Genomic DNA, 16,148 nt, shown 5'->3' on the forward strand with positions numbered 1-16,148 from the left:
GTGCCTTTTCCACTGGAGCTCACAAACACATCCCTGGCTTCCCCAAAATGTCCCCATCAGGAGAAGATGATGGCAAAACTCACAGGAGTGGCATGGGAAACAGCAATGCCTGGACAAAGTCAACGACCTCCTCTCTTCCAACACGTGTCTGAAATTAGACTTCTGCTCAGCTTCCCACCAGACAGGCAGGGCTAAAAGCTTTCACAGGCTCAACTAAGACTTGGGACACATCCAAAGGCATCCTCCCAACGTTCTGGAGGATATTTCCCTTTCTGGCAGTGTTGAATAGGCGCAACTCTCTGATTTTCCAGCCTGCACCTGCCAGACACAGTCAAACGATTTTCTCCATGTGCCTCATTCTCTTTGACAGAATAATTTCCCAGAGTTCCTGGCTGAGGACACAGGCCTGTGTAGAAACAGGACTGCCCCATCCCCACAGAGCCAGCAGAACACTGTAATCTCCAAGCTTCTCCATGAGGCAGGAGCAAGGAGCCTGGGAATGAGCCGAGTGCCCCAAGGCTGCCTGGAGGTGGCATCAAAGGGATGGCCCGGGTTTGGGATTGTCCTGGAGAGATGGGAGTGCCGTGGCCCAGTCCAGGTTGCAGCAGAGAAGCAGCTGGGGGCTGAGTGTGTGTGAGGGGCTGGCACTGGTGGGCAGGGAAGTGCCTGTGGGGCTTGCAATGGCTGGGCTGAGAGGTGAGCTCAGGCCCAGCTGTGGACACACAGCCAGGGGCACTGAGACATTGCCAGCCTGCCCAGCTGTGCCCAGAGATGAGCCCAGACGCACAGAGCCCGGCACACGGGCACAGGCACACGGGCACGGGGCTTGCACACAAGTGCCCTGCCCTGAGCACAGCCATCCCCGTGGAGGCCAGAGGCTCTCAGGGGCTGTTGCCACGAGAGCACAAGCACAGGCATGTGCAGACACTCGCACACACTGGGCCACAGCCACACTGCCATGCACATGATTGTGGGGGAGCACATGGGGCAGAGGCCATAGCAAGGGATGGCCTTGACGGGATTTCCCAGCTACAGAAAGTTCTGAGAACACAAAAGCAGGAGAGAAGCTTGGGCTGCAGTGCTGCAGGAGTCTCATGGATTGTGCAGGATGAGGAGGAGGTTAAAGAGGTCCCGTTAATCAGACAAGTGACATGGTGGAGGCATTAGATGCTGAGCAAAAGTCTGGAGGCCAGGGAGTAGATGAGCCCCTTCCAGTCAGCAGGAATTACAAAAATCTGGCAGCATTATAAACCTCCACCACAGTGCATCGGGCTGCCCTCACCTGCCTCTCTTTAAATCCCTTCTGCACTAAGATCATATCTTCTGCCGACACGGACACATCCTTGCCCCTAGGAAACATGGAATCTTCCCTACTAGCACTGGGAAGAAGTGTCCTTGAGGGAATGGGAATGATGCAAGCCAGGAAATGCAAAGTCATTGTACATGGAAGAAAAAACTCATGCCATGCCATTCCCAGAGATCTTTCCATTCATTTGGGATCATGCAGGAATATCGTCACCTGTGCAGCATGGACTGTGGGCCCTGAGGCACTGTGGGGCCAGCATAAAAGGCAGCCACACTGGTGGCTCTCTCAACCACTTCTGTCACCTCCTTCTCCTTGGGAAACAGGTGAGTTGCAAGTCCCTTTCTCCTCCACACTCTCTGGGACGGCATTGATCTTTCCAGCCCTTGTTCCTGCTCCTTGTTCTTGTGGGAGTGTTCTGCACTGGTGGTGGTGTGGGCACAGGGGAGACCGTGTGCTGTGGCCAGAGGCTGAGGTTGGGCTGAAGTGCTGATTTGGATGCAGCTTAGGCAGGAGCACGGCTGGGCCTGGCTGAGCTCAGAGGGGCCGTGCTGAGCTGCAGCAAAGGCTCCCCAGTTTTGGGCTGCAGAGCCTGGAGCTGTGCAGGCAGCAAGGCCTTGTCTTGCTGGGGGTGCCTTGCGGGCTGTGTCTGAGGTGTGCGTGTGCTCTGCTTCCTCCCTGCCCTCTGTGCCAGGTGCAGCGCCAGGCCCCAGCCATGTCCTGCTCGGAGAAGTGCCAGCAGTGCCGGCCCTGTGACCCTTGCTGCCAGTCCTGCGGCCCCTGCCCGCTGGCCAGCAGCTGCAATGAGTGCTGTGTCAGGCAGTGCCAGAGCTCCCACGTCGTCATTGAGCCGCCTGCTGTGCTGGTGACCCTGCCTGGCCCCATCCTCAGCTCCTCCCCACAGAACACTGCCGTGGGATCCTCCACCTCTGCTGCTGTTGGCAACATCCTCAGCTGTGGAGGAGTGCCCATCACCTCTGGCAGCTTTGACATCTCCTGCATCACCAACTGCTACGGTGGCAGCAGATGCCGGCCCTGCTAAATCTGCTGGCAACATCCTCAGGCAACAATCTCCAAGACCTCACAACAAGGCTATGTCCAGGAGATAGAGCTTTGGGATATTGTATTTACCACTTTGGGCCATCGCTTCTTTCTTCTACCTGCCTCTCCCTTTCTGTCTCTCTCTCCCAGGACAGTCTATTATGGACTTGTGGCCCTTCCTTCCTCTGCAGGGCATTCCAAAGAACACCACATGGTAGCTCCAACTTAGTGGCTGCTCCTGGTGCTCTCTGTCAGCCATCTCCTTTTCTTCTTTCAACTCAATAAAATTGTGCTGCATTCAAGCCTCTGCCTCTGAGTCATCTGTTGTTCTGTGGCAACTCCTCCAGGAGTCTGCTCAGGAAAAAGATGCAGAAAACAATGGGTGGGGTTCACTGCAGAGGATTTGACTTTGTGCCCTTCTCCCTTGGAGCTGATGAAGAACATCCCTGGCTACTTGGCAGACGAAGGATTGGAGATGGGAAACAACAACACCTGGGGAAAGCCCACAGCCTCATCTCTTCCTACCCTGCCTTCATTTCCTGGCCTAGGCTCTGTGGCCAGCACACCTGGCAACAAGCAGATGAGATCCAAAGCTCACACAGTCCCTCAGCACTTGGCAGGGCCCAGCTGCTGCCCAGACACACAGGGCTGAGGGCAGTCCCAAGGTAGGAGTGGTAACACACTGCATCTGTGCACTGGAGTCTCCATCCCTGTCAAGCCAACACCTCCAAAAGGAGCAAAACTTCTGTTCCAGGTGTCCATCTTCCCTGTGCAAATGACTTGGGGTTTCACTGCTAATGCAACTATTTAGGAATCTTTTCCGCTCTGCTTGAATTTTTATGCTCAGCCCTTGGCATCCAGTCGCAGGCAATGCTCCAGATATCATTCCCTGGGTATCCATGTTCACCTCGGTGCAGAAAATGAACACCTGAAGGCAGTGCTGGGCTCCAAATACCAGCTCAGGTTCACAGCATTCTATGATCCATGTGACCTTCCACTCATGTTCCTCCTGCCTAAATCTCTTGGCAGAGACACCAGCTTTGTCCATCTCACAGGGTGCTGGCACACCTTGCTCTGTCCCAAAACCAAGGCTTCACCTGCTCCTAGTGGGACCTGGTGACCAAGCACGGCTCTCAGTGTCCAGAACCAAACCATCTGCAGTTCCACTTCACTTTCTGTGTGTGACCCTCATGGGGATCACCTCCACATGGCTCCTTCTGGGACCCACCATATGAGAAAGAGTATAAGCTACCAGAGAGTTGCCAAAGGAGGCCACGAGGATGGGGAACGGTCCTGGGGGGACCCATGTGAGGAGTGGCTGAGGTCACTAGGCCCATTCAGCCAGGAGAAGGTGAGACTGAGGTCAGACCTCACCGTGATCTTTGATATCTTCCTGACAGGCAGGACAGGGGCAAGAACCAAACTCTTCAGTCTCATGACCAGTGATAAGCCTTGAGGAAATGGCTGGAGCTGAGTTGAGGGAGGTTTAGGTTGGATATCAGCCAAAGGTTTTGCACCCAGCGGGTATTTGGTGGTTGAGCACTGGAACAGGCTCCCCAGGGAAGTGGGCTCAGTACTGAACCTGACAGAGCTGTAAAAGTGTTTGGACAACCCTCTCAGGTACTTGGGGGGAGTCTTGGGCAGACCTGTGCAGCGCCAGGGCTGGGAGTTGATGCTCCTGATGAGTCACTTCCATCTCCGTATCTTCTCTGATTCAAGGATTCTGTGACTGTGCTGAGAGAGTCTCAGTCCTCTTGGTATGTTGCAGCCATGAGGCCTAACAGGCCTCTCTGGCGGTCAGTCGCCTGAAGGCAAAGAAATGCCTGGTCATGGTGACTAGGACAAATAACCACTCTCCCGCTCTTGGACTCTCCCTTATCTCCCTGTAAGACAATCTGTCACTTTCTACCCCGACGCGGACCATTGGACCATTTGTCAAAACCTTGGTACCTTATAAATAACCCACTTTTCCCCAACTCAACAGAAGAGCCATCCCTGAAACCCTTCACTTAGGATTCCAATAAAGATTCATCTGTGGATCCTCATACAGTGCTTCTCCTTACTTTCCCTACATCTGCCAAGGCGCTTAGCAAGCTTATGAGCTGAAAATCACTGCTAAGAGCTGACCACTGCAAAGAGCTGAATATCACTGATAACTAAGCTTGCTAAGTACTGCCTGTACTTGGAAGCTTTGCCTGTGTCTACTCGGGCAGGAGGTACTTAAGTGTACTCCCTATCCAGGAACACCTGAGGCAGCCCAGATCACACTGAAGCTACCAAGAGAAAAGAAAATTGGTAGGGCCCATTTCATGACTGAAATACTGTGATGAGGCCCTGAACAAGCCTGCAGTTCTCCAGGGAGAAAAGACTGCATGCCTTCAATCTTTCCCTTAGGAGTTAGGTTTTGGGGCATTTTTTCTCTGGGGGAACTCAGTTCCTAGTTGGTGCCTGGGAGATAATGAATGGACAGTGATCAAGAGACTAAAGACGTGACCAAGTGCCTTGGCAGACCATCAGAACTGTTCTGGGGGTCTGAAGGGGGAAAGGGTTGGGCGATGGTGGGTGAGGAAATGAAGCGGTGTGCAGGAGGCAGAAGCTGATTGCAGTGCGAGCTCTCTGCCAGCTCAAAGCCATGACCATTGTGCTGGAGATTCCATACCAAGTGCCATTCCTGAGGTCAAAGGGAACATGTTTCTCTCTCAGATCGTGAACACTCCAGGGAAAAGGCCTGCTGCTCTGACCTGGGCATGACCACAGGAGGGTCCCCCAAGCACAGAATGACACACGTGTGCTCCAACACACCTGCATGGAACACTGTCAAGATCTCTATGCTCACACAGAGTCAGCAAAGAGACAAGAACAGACAGAAAAGATGTGCATTTCTGGAAACACATCTGAAGGAGATACAGGGGACACGTGTGGCAGAAAATGACTCAGGTATCCTGGAGGAGGATCAGGCCCCAGACCACTCCTGGTTTTCCCAGAGAACCCCCAGAGATTGCACAGAAAGACAATGAGACAAATGAGGCCAACGCAATTTTTCTCTGAGCACTGTTAGAGTAGCAACAGGGTCCAACCCTCCCAGCAGATGCAGACCTGTGTGCAACAGGGAGTGACCATCATGGAGAGATGGCAAAAGCAAGAGAAAATGATGTGTCATGACCCCTTCCCATGGCAGCCCTTGGGCGTGTGGGCAAGAAGTACGAGACTGATGCCCATTTCTGGACAACTTGGACAAAAAGAAACCCACAGGAATGACACAGGTCAACACATTTGTCCACAGAAGATGCTGCCACACAATGTTCTGAGCATTCTAAATACACTCAGCATTGGTTTTGCCCAGGAACTCCACTAATGTCTAATCTCAGCGTTTACAGAAATGACCGTTCATGTAAGAAAGCATGCAGAATTAGGCAGGAAATGAAAAGGCAGAAGTGCAGGAAACCAGGACACAGCCCCTGCCATTAGTCGGGATAGTGCACTTTGTGGCATGAGCGGGTCACAAAATTATGACTTCCACAAAGCTGCCTCTGGGCCTGAGGCAGGGCAGGAGTGCTATAAAAGGCAGCCCAAGTCTCTGCTCCCTCATTCACTTCTCACCTCCTTCTCTCAGGAATCAGGTGAGTGGGAAGCTCCTGCTGCTGCTTCACGCCCAGCTCTTTCCCTGCTGCAGGTCTCAGCTGAGAGGGGCTGTCATAGCACAGGGCTGGGGGCTGCTTCTGCTGGGAGAGGGCAGGGGAGAGAAGGTGTTGTGCAGACAGAGAGAGGCTGGCACTTGGCTGAGGTGGTTCCTGGGCTTGGAGCTGGGCAGTGCAGTGTGGGCCAGGAGGTGCCTTGGCTGCAGGGGGTTTGGGTGCAGTGCTGCTTCCTGATGTGTCCTCACCTTCGGCTTGTCCCTGCCCTCTGTGCCAGGTGCACCTGTGACCCCGAGCCATGTCCTGCTGCCGTCCCTGTGACCCTTGCTGCCAGCCCTGCGGCCCCTGCCCGCTGGCCAGCAGCTGCAATGAGTGCTGTGTCAGGCAGTGCCAGAGCTCCCACGTCGTCATCGAGCCGCCTGCTGTGCTGGTGACCCTGCCCGGCCCCGTCCTCAGCTCCTTCCCACAGAACACTGCCGTGGGATCCTCCACCTCTGCTGCTGTTGGCAACATCCTCAGCTGTGGAGGAGTGCCCATCACCTCTGGCAGCTTTGACATCTCCTGCATCACCAACTGCTATGGTGGCAGCAGATGCCGGCCCTGCTAAATCTGCTGGCAACATCCTCAGGCAACAATCTCCAAGACCTCACAACAAGGCTGTGTCCAGGAGATAGAGCTTTGGGATATTGTATTTAGAGCTTGGGACCATCGCTTCCTTCTTCTACCTGCTCTCCCTTTCTGTTCCTCTCTCGCGAGGCCAGTTTAGTGTGGACTTGTGGCCCTTCCTTTCTCTGCAGGGCATTCCAAAGAACACCAGATGGGAGCTCCATCCTAGTGGCTGCTCCTGGTGCTCTCTGTCAGCCATCTCCTTTTCTTCTTTCAACTTAATAAAATTGTGCTGCATTCAAGCCTCTGCCTCTGAGTCATCTGTTGTTCTGTGGCAACTCCTCCAGGAGTCTGCTCAGGAAAAAGATGCAGAAATCAATGGGTGGGGCTCACTGCAGAGGATTTGACTCTGTGCCCTTTTTCCTTGGAGCTGAGGAAAAACATCCTTGGCAGCCAAAAAAGTAGGGATGGGAAACCACAACACCTGCAGACAGCCCACAGCCTCATCTCTTCCTACCCTGCCTTCATTTCCTGGCCTAGGCTCTGCGGCCATCACACCTGGCAACAAGCAGATGAGATCCAAAGCTCACACAGTCCCTCAGCACTTGGCAGGGCCCAGCTGCTGCCCAGACACACAGGGCTGAGGTCAGTCCCAAGGTAGGAGTGGTAACACACTGCATCTGTGCACTGGAGTCTCCATCCCTGTCAAGCCAACACCTCCAAAAGGAGCAAATATTCTGTTCCAGGTGTCCATCTTCCCTGTGCAAATGACCTGGGGTTTCATTGCTAATGCAAATATTTAGGAATCTTTTCCGCTCTGCTTGAATTTTTATGCTCAGCCCTTGGCATCCAGTCGCAGGCAATGCTCCAGATATCATTCCCTGGGTATCCATGTTCACCTCGGTGCAGAAAATGAACACCTGAAGGCAGTGCTGGGCTCCAAATACCAGCTCAGGTTCACAGCATTCTGTGATCCATGTGACCTTCCACACATTCTCCTCCTGCCTAAATCTCTTGGCAGAGACACCAGCTTTGTCCATCTCACAGGCTGCTGGCACACCTTGCTCTGTCCCAAAACCAAGGCTTCACCTGCTCCTAGTGGGACCTGGTGCCCAAGCACAGCTCTCAGTGTCCAGAACCAAACCATCTCCAGTTCCACTTCACTTTCTGTGTGTGCCCCTCATGGGGATCACCTCCACATGGCTCCTTCTGGGACCCACCATATGAAAAAGAGTATAAGCTACCAGAGAGTTGCCAAAGGAGGCCACGAGGATGGGGAATGGTCCTGGGGGACCAATACGAGGAGATGCTGAGGTCACTAGGCCCATTCAGCCAGGAGAAGGTGAGACTGAGTTCAGACCTCACTGTGATCTTTGACATCCTCCTGACGGGCAGGACAGGGGCAAGAACCAAACTCTTCAGTCTCATGACCAGTGATAAGCCTTGAGGAAATGGCTGGAGCTGAGTTGAGGGAGGTTTCGGTTGGATATCAGCCAAAGGTTCTTCACCCAGAGGGTATTTGGTGGCTGAGCACTGGAACAGGCTCCCCAGGGAAGTGGGCTCAGCACTAAACCTGACAGAGCTCAAGAAGTGTTTGGACAACACTCTCAGGTACTTGGGGGGAGACTTGGGAAGCCCAGTGCAGGGCCAGGAGTTGGACTTGATGCTCCTGAAAAGTCACTGCCAACTCAGTATATTCTCTGATTCTAGGATTCTGTGATGGTGCTGAGAAAGTCTCAGTCCTCTTGGTATGTTGCAGCCATGAGGCCTAACAGGCCTCTCTGGCGGTCAGTTGCCTGAAGGCAAAGAAATGCCTGGTCATGGTGACTAGGCCAAATAACCACTCTCCCGCACTCAGACCCTCCCTTATCTCCCTGTAAGACAATCTGTCACTTTTTACCCCGACTCAGACCATTGGACCATTTCTCAAAACCTCGGTACCTTATAAAAACCCCTCTTTTCCCCAACTCAACAGAAGAGCCATCCCTGAAACCCTCCACTTAGCATGCCAATAAAGATTCATCTGTGGATCCTCATACAGTGCTTCTCCTTTCTCTCCCTGTGTTAGCCATGGCGCATAGCAAGCTTATGAGCTGAAAATCACTGCTAAGAGCTGACCACTGCAAAGAGCTGAATATCACTGATAACTAAGCTTGCTAAGTACTGCCTGTGCCTGGGAGCTTTGCCTGAGCCTACTTGGGCAGGAGGTACTTAAGTGTACTCCCTATCCAGGAACACCTGAGGCAGCCGAGATCACACTGCCAAGAGAAGCTACCAAGAGAAAACAAAATTGGTAGAGCCAATTTCATGACTGAAATACTGTGATGAGGTCCTGCACAAGCCTGCAGTTTTCCAGGGAGAAAAGACTGCATGCCTTCAATCTTTCTCTTGAGCGTAAGGTTTTGGAGGATTTTTTCTCTAGGGAAATTTTGTTCCCCTTTGGTGCCTGGGAGATAATGAATGGACAGTGATCAAAAGACTAAAGACGTGACCAAATGCCTTGGCAGACCATCAGAACTGTTCTGGGGGTCCGAGGGGGGAAAGGCTTGGGCGTTGGGTGGGTGGGGAAACGAAGCGGTGTGCAGGAGGCAGAAGCTGATTGCAGTGCGAGTTCTCTGCCAGCTCAAAGCCATGACCATTGTGCTGTGCATTCCATACCAAGTGCCATTCCTGAGGTCAAAAGGAACATGTTTCTCTCTCAGATCATGAACACTCCAGGGAAAAGGCCTGCTGCTCTGACCTGGGCATGACCACAGGAGGGTCCCCCAAGCACAGAATGACACACGTGTGCTCCAACACACCTGCATGGAACACTGTCAAGATCTCTATGCTCACACAGAGTCAGCAAAGAGACAAGAACAGACAGAAAAGATGTGCATTTCTGGAAACACGTCTGAGGAGATACAGGGGACACGTGTGGCAGAAAATGACTCAGGTATCCTGGAGGAGGATCAGGCCCCAGACCACTCCTGGTTTTCCCAGAGAACCCCCAGAGATTGCACAGAAAGACAATGAGACAAATGAGGCCAACGCAATTTTTCTCTGAGCACTGTTAGAGTAGCAACAGGGTCCAACCCTCCCAGCAGATGCAGACCTGTGTGCAACAGGGAGTGACCATCATGGAGAGATGGCAAAAGCAAGAGAAAATGATGTGTCATGACCCCTTCCCATGGCAGCCCTTGGGCGTGTGGGCAAGAAGTAAGAGAATGATGCCCATTTCTGGACAACTTGGACAAAAAGAAACCCACAGGAATGACACAGGTCAACACATTTGTCCACAGAAGATGCTGCCACACAATGTTCTGAACATTCTAAATACACTCAGCATTGGTTTTACTCAGGAACTCCACTAATGTCTAATCTCAGCGTTTACAGAAATGACCGTTCATGTAGGAAAGCATGCAGAATTAGGCAGGAAATGAAAAGGCAGAAGTGCAGGAAACCAGGACACAGCCCCTGCCATTAGTCGGGATAGTGCACTTTGTGGCATGAACTGGTCATAAAATTATGACTCTCACATAGGTACAACTTAGCCGGAGGCAGGGCCGGAGTGCTATAAAAGGCAGCCCAAGTCTCTGCTCCCTCATTCACTTCTCACCTCCTTCTCTCAGGAATCAGGTGAGTGGGAAGCTCCTGCTGCTGCTACACGTCCAGCTCTTTCCCTGCTGCAGGTCTCAGCTGAGAGGGGCTGTCATAGCACAGGGCTTGGGGCTGCTTCTGCTGGGAGAGGGCAGGGGAGAGAAGGTGTTGTGCAGACAGAGAGAGGCTGGCACTTGGCTGAGGTGGCTCCTGGCCTTGGAGCTGGGCAGTGCAATGGGGGCCAGGAGGTGCCTTGGCTGCAGGGGGTTTGGGTGCAGTGCTGCTTCCTGAGGTGTCCTCACCTTCGGCTTGTCCCTGCCCTCTGTGCCAGGTGCACCTGTGACCCCGAGCCATGTCCTGCTGCCGTCCCTGTGACCCTTGCTGCCAGCCCTGCGGCCCCTGCCCGCTGGCCAGCAGCTGCAATGAGTGCTGTGTCAGGCAGTGCCAGAGCTCCCACGTCGTCATTGAGCCGCCTGCTGTGCTGGTGACCCTGCCTGGCCCCGTCCTCAGCTCCTCCCCACAGAACACTGCCGTGGGATCCTCCACCTCTGCTGCTGTTGGCAACATCCTCAGCTGTGGAGGAGTGCCCATCACCTCTGGCAGCTTTGACATCTCCTGCATCACCAACTGCTATGGTGGCAGCAGATGCCGGCCCTGCTAAATCTGCTGGCAACATCCTCAGGCAACAATCTCCAAGACCTCACAACAAGGCTGTGTCCAGGAGATAGAGCTTTGGCATACTGTATTTAGAGCTTGGGACCATCGCTTCCTTCTCCTACCTGCCTCTCCCTTTCTGTCCCTCTCTCGCCAGGCCAGTTTAGTGTGGACTTGTGGCCCTTCCTTTCTCTGCAGGGCATTCCAAAGAACATCAGATGGGAGCTCAATCCTAGTGGCTGCTCCTGGTGCTCTCTGTCAGCCATCTCCTTTTCTTCTTTCAACTCAATAAAATTGTGCTGCATTCAAGCCTCTGCCTCTGAGTCATCTGTTGTTCTGTGGCAACTCCTCCAGGAGTCTGCTCAGGAAAAAGATGCAGAAATCAATGGGTGGGGCTCACTGCAGAGGATTTGACTTTGTGCCCTTCTCCCTTGGAGCTGATGAAGAGCATGCCTGGCTACTTGGCAGCCAGAGGAGTGGGGATGGGAAACCACAACACCTGCAGACAGCCCACAGCCTCATCTCTTCCTACCCTGCCTTCATTTCCTGGCCTAGGCTCTGCGGCCATCACACCTGGCAACAAGCAGATGAGATCCAAAGCTCACACAGTCCCTCAGCACTTGGCAGGGCCCAGCTGCTGCCCAGACACACAGGGCTGAGGTCAGTCCCAAGGTAGGAGTGGTAACACACTCCATCTGCGCACTGGAGTCTCCACCCCTGTAGACCCAACACCTCCAAAAGGATCAAAACTTCTGTTCCAGGTGTCCACATCTTCCCTGTGCAAATAACCTGGGGTTTCATTGCTAATGCAAATATTTAGGAATCTTTTCCGCTCTGCTTGAATTTTTATGCTCAGCCCTTGGCATCCAGTCGCAGGCAATGCTCCAGATATCATTCCCTGGGTATCCATGTTCACCTCGGTGCAGAAAATGAATGGTTGAAGACATTGCAAACCTCCAAATACCAGCTCAGGTTCACAGCATTCTGTGATCCATGTGAGCTTCCACACATGCTCATCCTGCCTAGATCTCTGGGCAGAGACACCAGCTTTGTCCATCTCACAGGCTGCTGACACACCTTGCTCTGTCCCAAAACCAAGGCTTCACCTGCTCCTAGTGGGACCTGGTGCCCAAGCACGGCTCTCAGTGTCCAGAACCAAACCATCTGCAGTTCCACTTCACTTTCTGTGTGTGACCTTCAAGTGGAACCCATCCACATGGCTCCTTCTGGGACCCACGATATGAAAAAGAGTATAAGCTACCAGAGAGTGGCCAAAGGAGGCCACGAGGATGGGGAAGGGTCTGGGGAGGGGGCCCATACGAGGAGTGGCTGAGGTCACTAGGCTCATTCAGCCAGGAGAAGGTGAGACTGAGGTCAGACCTCACTGTGATCTTTGACATCCTCCTGACGGGCAGGACAGGGGCAAGAACCAAACTCTTCAGTCTCATGACCAGTGACGAGACATGAGCAAATGGCTGGAGCTGAGTTGAGGAAGGCGTACGTTAGGTATCATGAAAATGTTCCTCACCCAGAGGGTATTTGGTGGTTGAGCACTGGAACAGGCTCCCCAGGGAAGTGGCCTCTGCACCAGACTTTACAGAGCTGTAGAAGTGTTTGGACAACACTCTCAGGTACTTGGGGGGAGTCTTGGGCTGTCCTGTGCAGGGCCAGGAGTTGGACTTGACGCTCCTGATGTGTCACTTCCAACTCAGCATCTTCTCTGATTCTAGTACTCTCTGATTGTGCTTAGAAAATCTCAGTCCTCTTAGTTAGAACACATTTCAAGACTAAAATACGGTGATGAGGTCCTGCACAAGCCTGCAGTTTTCCAGGGAGAAAAGACTGCATGCCTTCAATCTTTCTCTTGGGCGTTCGGTTTTGGAGGATTTTTTCTCTAGGGAAATTTTGTTCCCCTTTGGTGCCTGGGAGATAATGAATGGACAGTGATCAAAAGACTAAAGATGTGACCAAGTGCTTTGGCAGACCATCAGAACTGTTCTGGGGGTCCGAGGGGGGAAAGGCTTGGGCGTTGGGTGGGTGGGGAAACGAAGCGGTGTGCAGGAGGCAGAAGCTGATTGCAGTGCGAGCTCTCTGCCAGCTCAAAGCCATGACCATTGTGCTGGAGATTCCATACCAAGTACCATTCCTGAGGTCAAAGGGAACATGTTTCTCTCTCAGATCATGAACACTCCAGAAAAAAGCTCTGCTGCTCTGACCTGGGCATGCCAACAGGAGGGTCCCCCAAGCACAGAATGACACACGTGTGCTCCAACACACCTGCATGGAACACTGTCAAGATCTCTATGCTCACACAGAGTCAGCAAAGAGACAAGAACAGACAGAAAAGATGTGCATTTCTGGAAACATATCTGAAGGAGATACAGGGGACACATGTGGCAGAAAATGACTCAGGTATCCTGGAAGAGGATCAGGCCCCAGACCACTCCTGGTTTTCCCAGAGAACCCCCAGAGATTGCACAGAAAGACAATGAGACAAATGAGGCCAACGCAATTTTTCTCTGAGCACTGTTAGAGTAACAACAGGGTCCAACCCTCCCAGCAGATGCAGACCTGTGTGCAACAGGGAGTGACCATCATGGAGAGATGGCAAAAGCAAGAGAAAATGATGTGTCATGACCCCTTCCCATGGCGGCCCTTGGGCGTGTGGGCAAGAAGTAAGAGAATGATGCCCATTTCCGGACAACTTGGACAAAAAGAAACCCACAGGAATGACACAGGTCAACACATTTGTCCACAGAAGATGCTGCCACACAATGTTCTGAGCATTCTAAATACACTCAGCATTGGTTTTACTCAGGAACTCCACTAATGTCTAATCTCAGCATTTACAGAAATGACCGTTCATGTAGGAAAGCATGCAGAATTAGGCAGGAAATGAAAAGGCAGAAGTGCAGGAAACCAGGACACAGCCCCTGCCATTAGTCGGGATAGTGCACTTTGTGGCATGAACTGGTCACAAAATTATGACTCTCACATAGGTACAACTTAGCCGGAGGCAGGGCCGGAGTGCTATAAAAGGCAGCCCAAGTCTCTGCTCCCTCATTCACTTCTCACCTCCTTCTCTCAGGAATCAGGTGAGTGGGAAGCCTCTTCTCCTGCTGCTGCTACACGTCCAGCTCTTTCCCTGCTGCAGGTCTCAGCTGAGAGGGGCTGTCATAGCACAGGGCTGGGGGCTGCTTCTGCTGGGAGAGGCAAGGGGAGAGCAGGTGTTGTGCAGACAGAGAGAGGCTGGCACTTGGCTGAGGTGGCTCCTGGCCTTGGAGCTGGGCAGTGCAATGGGGGCCGGGAGGTGCCTTGGCTGCAGGGGGTTTGGGTGCAGTGCTGCTTCCTGATATGTCCTCACCTTCTGCTTGTCCCTGCCCTCTGTGTCAGGTGCACCTGTGACCCCGAGCCATGTCCTGCTGCAAGCCCTGTGACCCTTGCTGCCAGCCCTGCGGCCCCTGCCCGCTGGCCAGCAGCTGCAATGAGTGCTGTGTCAGGCAGTGCCAGAGCTCCCACGTCGTCATTGAGCCGCCTGCTGTGCTGGTGACCCTGCCCGGCCCCATCCTCAGCTCCTTCCCACAGAACACTGCCGTGGGATCCTCCACCTCTGCTGCTGTTGGCAACATCCTCAGCTGTGGAGGAGTGCCCATCAGCTCTGGGGGCTTTGACATCTCCTGCATCACCAACTGCTATGGTGGCAGCAGATGCCGGCCCTGCTAAATCTGCTGGCAACATCCTCGGGCAACAATCTCCAAGACCTCACAACAAGGCTATGTCCAGGAGATAGAGCTTTGGGATATTGTATTTAGAGCTTGGGACCATCGCTTCCTTCTTCTACCTGCCTCTCCCTTTCTGTCCCTCTCTCGCCAGGACAGTCTAGTGTGGACTTGTGGCCCTCCTGTCCTCTGCAGGGCATTCTAAAGAACACCAGATGGGAGCTCCAACTTAGTGGCTGCTCCTGGTGCTCTCTGTCAGCCATCTCCTTTTCTTCTTTCAACTCAATAAAATTGTGCTGCATTCAAGCCTCTGCCTCTGAGTCATCTGTTGTTCTGTGGCAACTCCTCCAGGAGTCTGCTCAGGAAAAAGATGCAGAAAACAATGGGTGGGGTTCACTGCAGAGGATTTGACTTTGTGCCCTTCTCCCTTGGAGCTGGTGAAGAACATCCCTGGCTACTTGGCAGACGAAGGATTGGAGATGGGAAACAACAACACCTGGGGAAAGCCCACAGCCTCATCTCTTCCTACCCTGCCTTCATTTCCTGGCCTAGGCTCGGTGGCCAGCACACCTGGCAACAAGCAGATGAGATCCAAAGCTCACACAGCCCCTCAGCACTTGGCAGGGCCCAGCTGCTGCCCAGACACACAGGGCTGAGGTCAGTCCCAAGGTAGGAGTGGTAACACACTGCATCTGTGCACTGGAGTCTCCATCCCTGTCAAGCCAACACCTCCAAAAGGAGCAAATATTCTGTTCCAGGTGTCCACATCTTCCCTGTGCAAATGACCTGGGGTTTCACTGCTAATGCAACTATTTAGGAATCTTTTCTGCTCTGCTTGAATTTTTATGCTCAGCCCTTAGCATCCAGTCACAGGCAATGCTCCAAATATCATTCCCTGGGTATCCATGTTCACCTGGGTGCAGAAAATGAACACCTGAAGGCAGTGCTGGGCTCCAAATACCAGCTCAGGTTCACAGCATTCTGTGATCCATGTGACCTTCCACACATGCTCCTCCTGCCTAAATCTCTTGGCAGAGACACCAGCTTTGTCCATCTCACAGGGTGCTGGCACACCTTGCTCTGTCCCAAAACCAAGGCTTCACCTGCTCCTAGTGGGACCTGGTGCCCAAGCACAGCTCTCAGTGTCCAGAACCAAACCATCTCCAGTTCCACTTCACTTTCTGTGTGTGCCCCTCATGGACAACCCCTCCACATGGCTCCTTCTGGGACCCACCATATGAGAAAGAGTATAAGCTACCAGAGAGTGGCCAAAGGAGACCACGAGGATGGGGAAGGGTCTGGGGAGGGGGACCAATACGAGGAGTTGCTGAGGTCACTAGGCTCATTCAGCCAGGAGAAGGTGAGACTGAGGTCAGACCTCACTGTGATCTTTGACATCCTCCTGACGGGCAGGACAGGGGCAAGAACCAAACTCTTCAGTCTCATGACCAGTGATAAGCCTTGAGGAAATGGCTGGAGCTGAATTGAGGGAGGTTTCGGTTGGATATCAGCCAAAGGTTCTTCACCCAGCAGGTATTTGGTGGTTGAGCACTGGAACAGGCTCCCCAGGGAAGTGGGCTCAGTACTCAACCTGACAGAGCTCAAGAAGTG

General features: G+C 53.1%; 2 protein-coding genes and 1 pseudogene across 2 annotated transcripts; all 3 read left to right on the forward strand.

The window, feature by feature from the left end:
* Positions 1-2,018: 2,018 nt before the first annotated feature.
* Positions 2,019-2,345, forward strand: LOC134546484 (feather keratin Cos2-2-like). Its single transcript, XM_063389290.1, has one exon. It carries the CDS (start codon positions 2,019-2,021, stop codon positions 2,343-2,345), a length of 327 nt encoding a protein of 108 aa, XP_063245360.1.
* Positions 2,346-5,834: 3,489 nt separating this feature from the next.
* Positions 5,835-6,586, forward strand: LOC134546497 (feather keratin Cos2-2-like; annotated as a pseudogene).
* A 7,646-nt stretch (positions 6,587-14,232) lies between these two features.
* Positions 14,233-14,541, forward strand: LOC134546491 (feather keratin Cos2-2-like). Its single transcript, XM_063389296.1, has one exon. It carries the CDS (start codon positions 14,233-14,235, stop codon positions 14,539-14,541), a length of 309 nt encoding a protein of 102 aa, XP_063245366.1.
* The last annotated feature ends 1,607 nt before the right edge of the window (positions 14,542-16,148 follow it).

Source organism: Prinia subflava, unplaced genomic scaffold (genome assembly GCF_021018805.1).
Source record: "Prinia subflava isolate CZ2003 ecotype Zambia unplaced genomic scaffold, Cam_Psub_1.2 scaffold_98_NEW, whole genome shotgun sequence".
Lineage (NCBI taxonomy): Eukaryota > Metazoa > Chordata > Aves > Passeriformes > Cisticolidae > Prinia > Prinia subflava.

Excerpts from the sequence above, each read along its gene's own strand:
- LOC134546484 (XM_063389290.1), top strand. The coding sequence starts at position 2,019 with ATGTCCTGCTCGGAGAAGTGCCAGCAGTGCCGGCCCTGTGACCCTTGC.
- LOC134546491 (XM_063389296.1), top strand. The coding sequence starts at position 14,233 with ATGTCCTGCTGCAAGCCCTGTGACCCTTGCTGCCAGCCCTGCGGCCCC.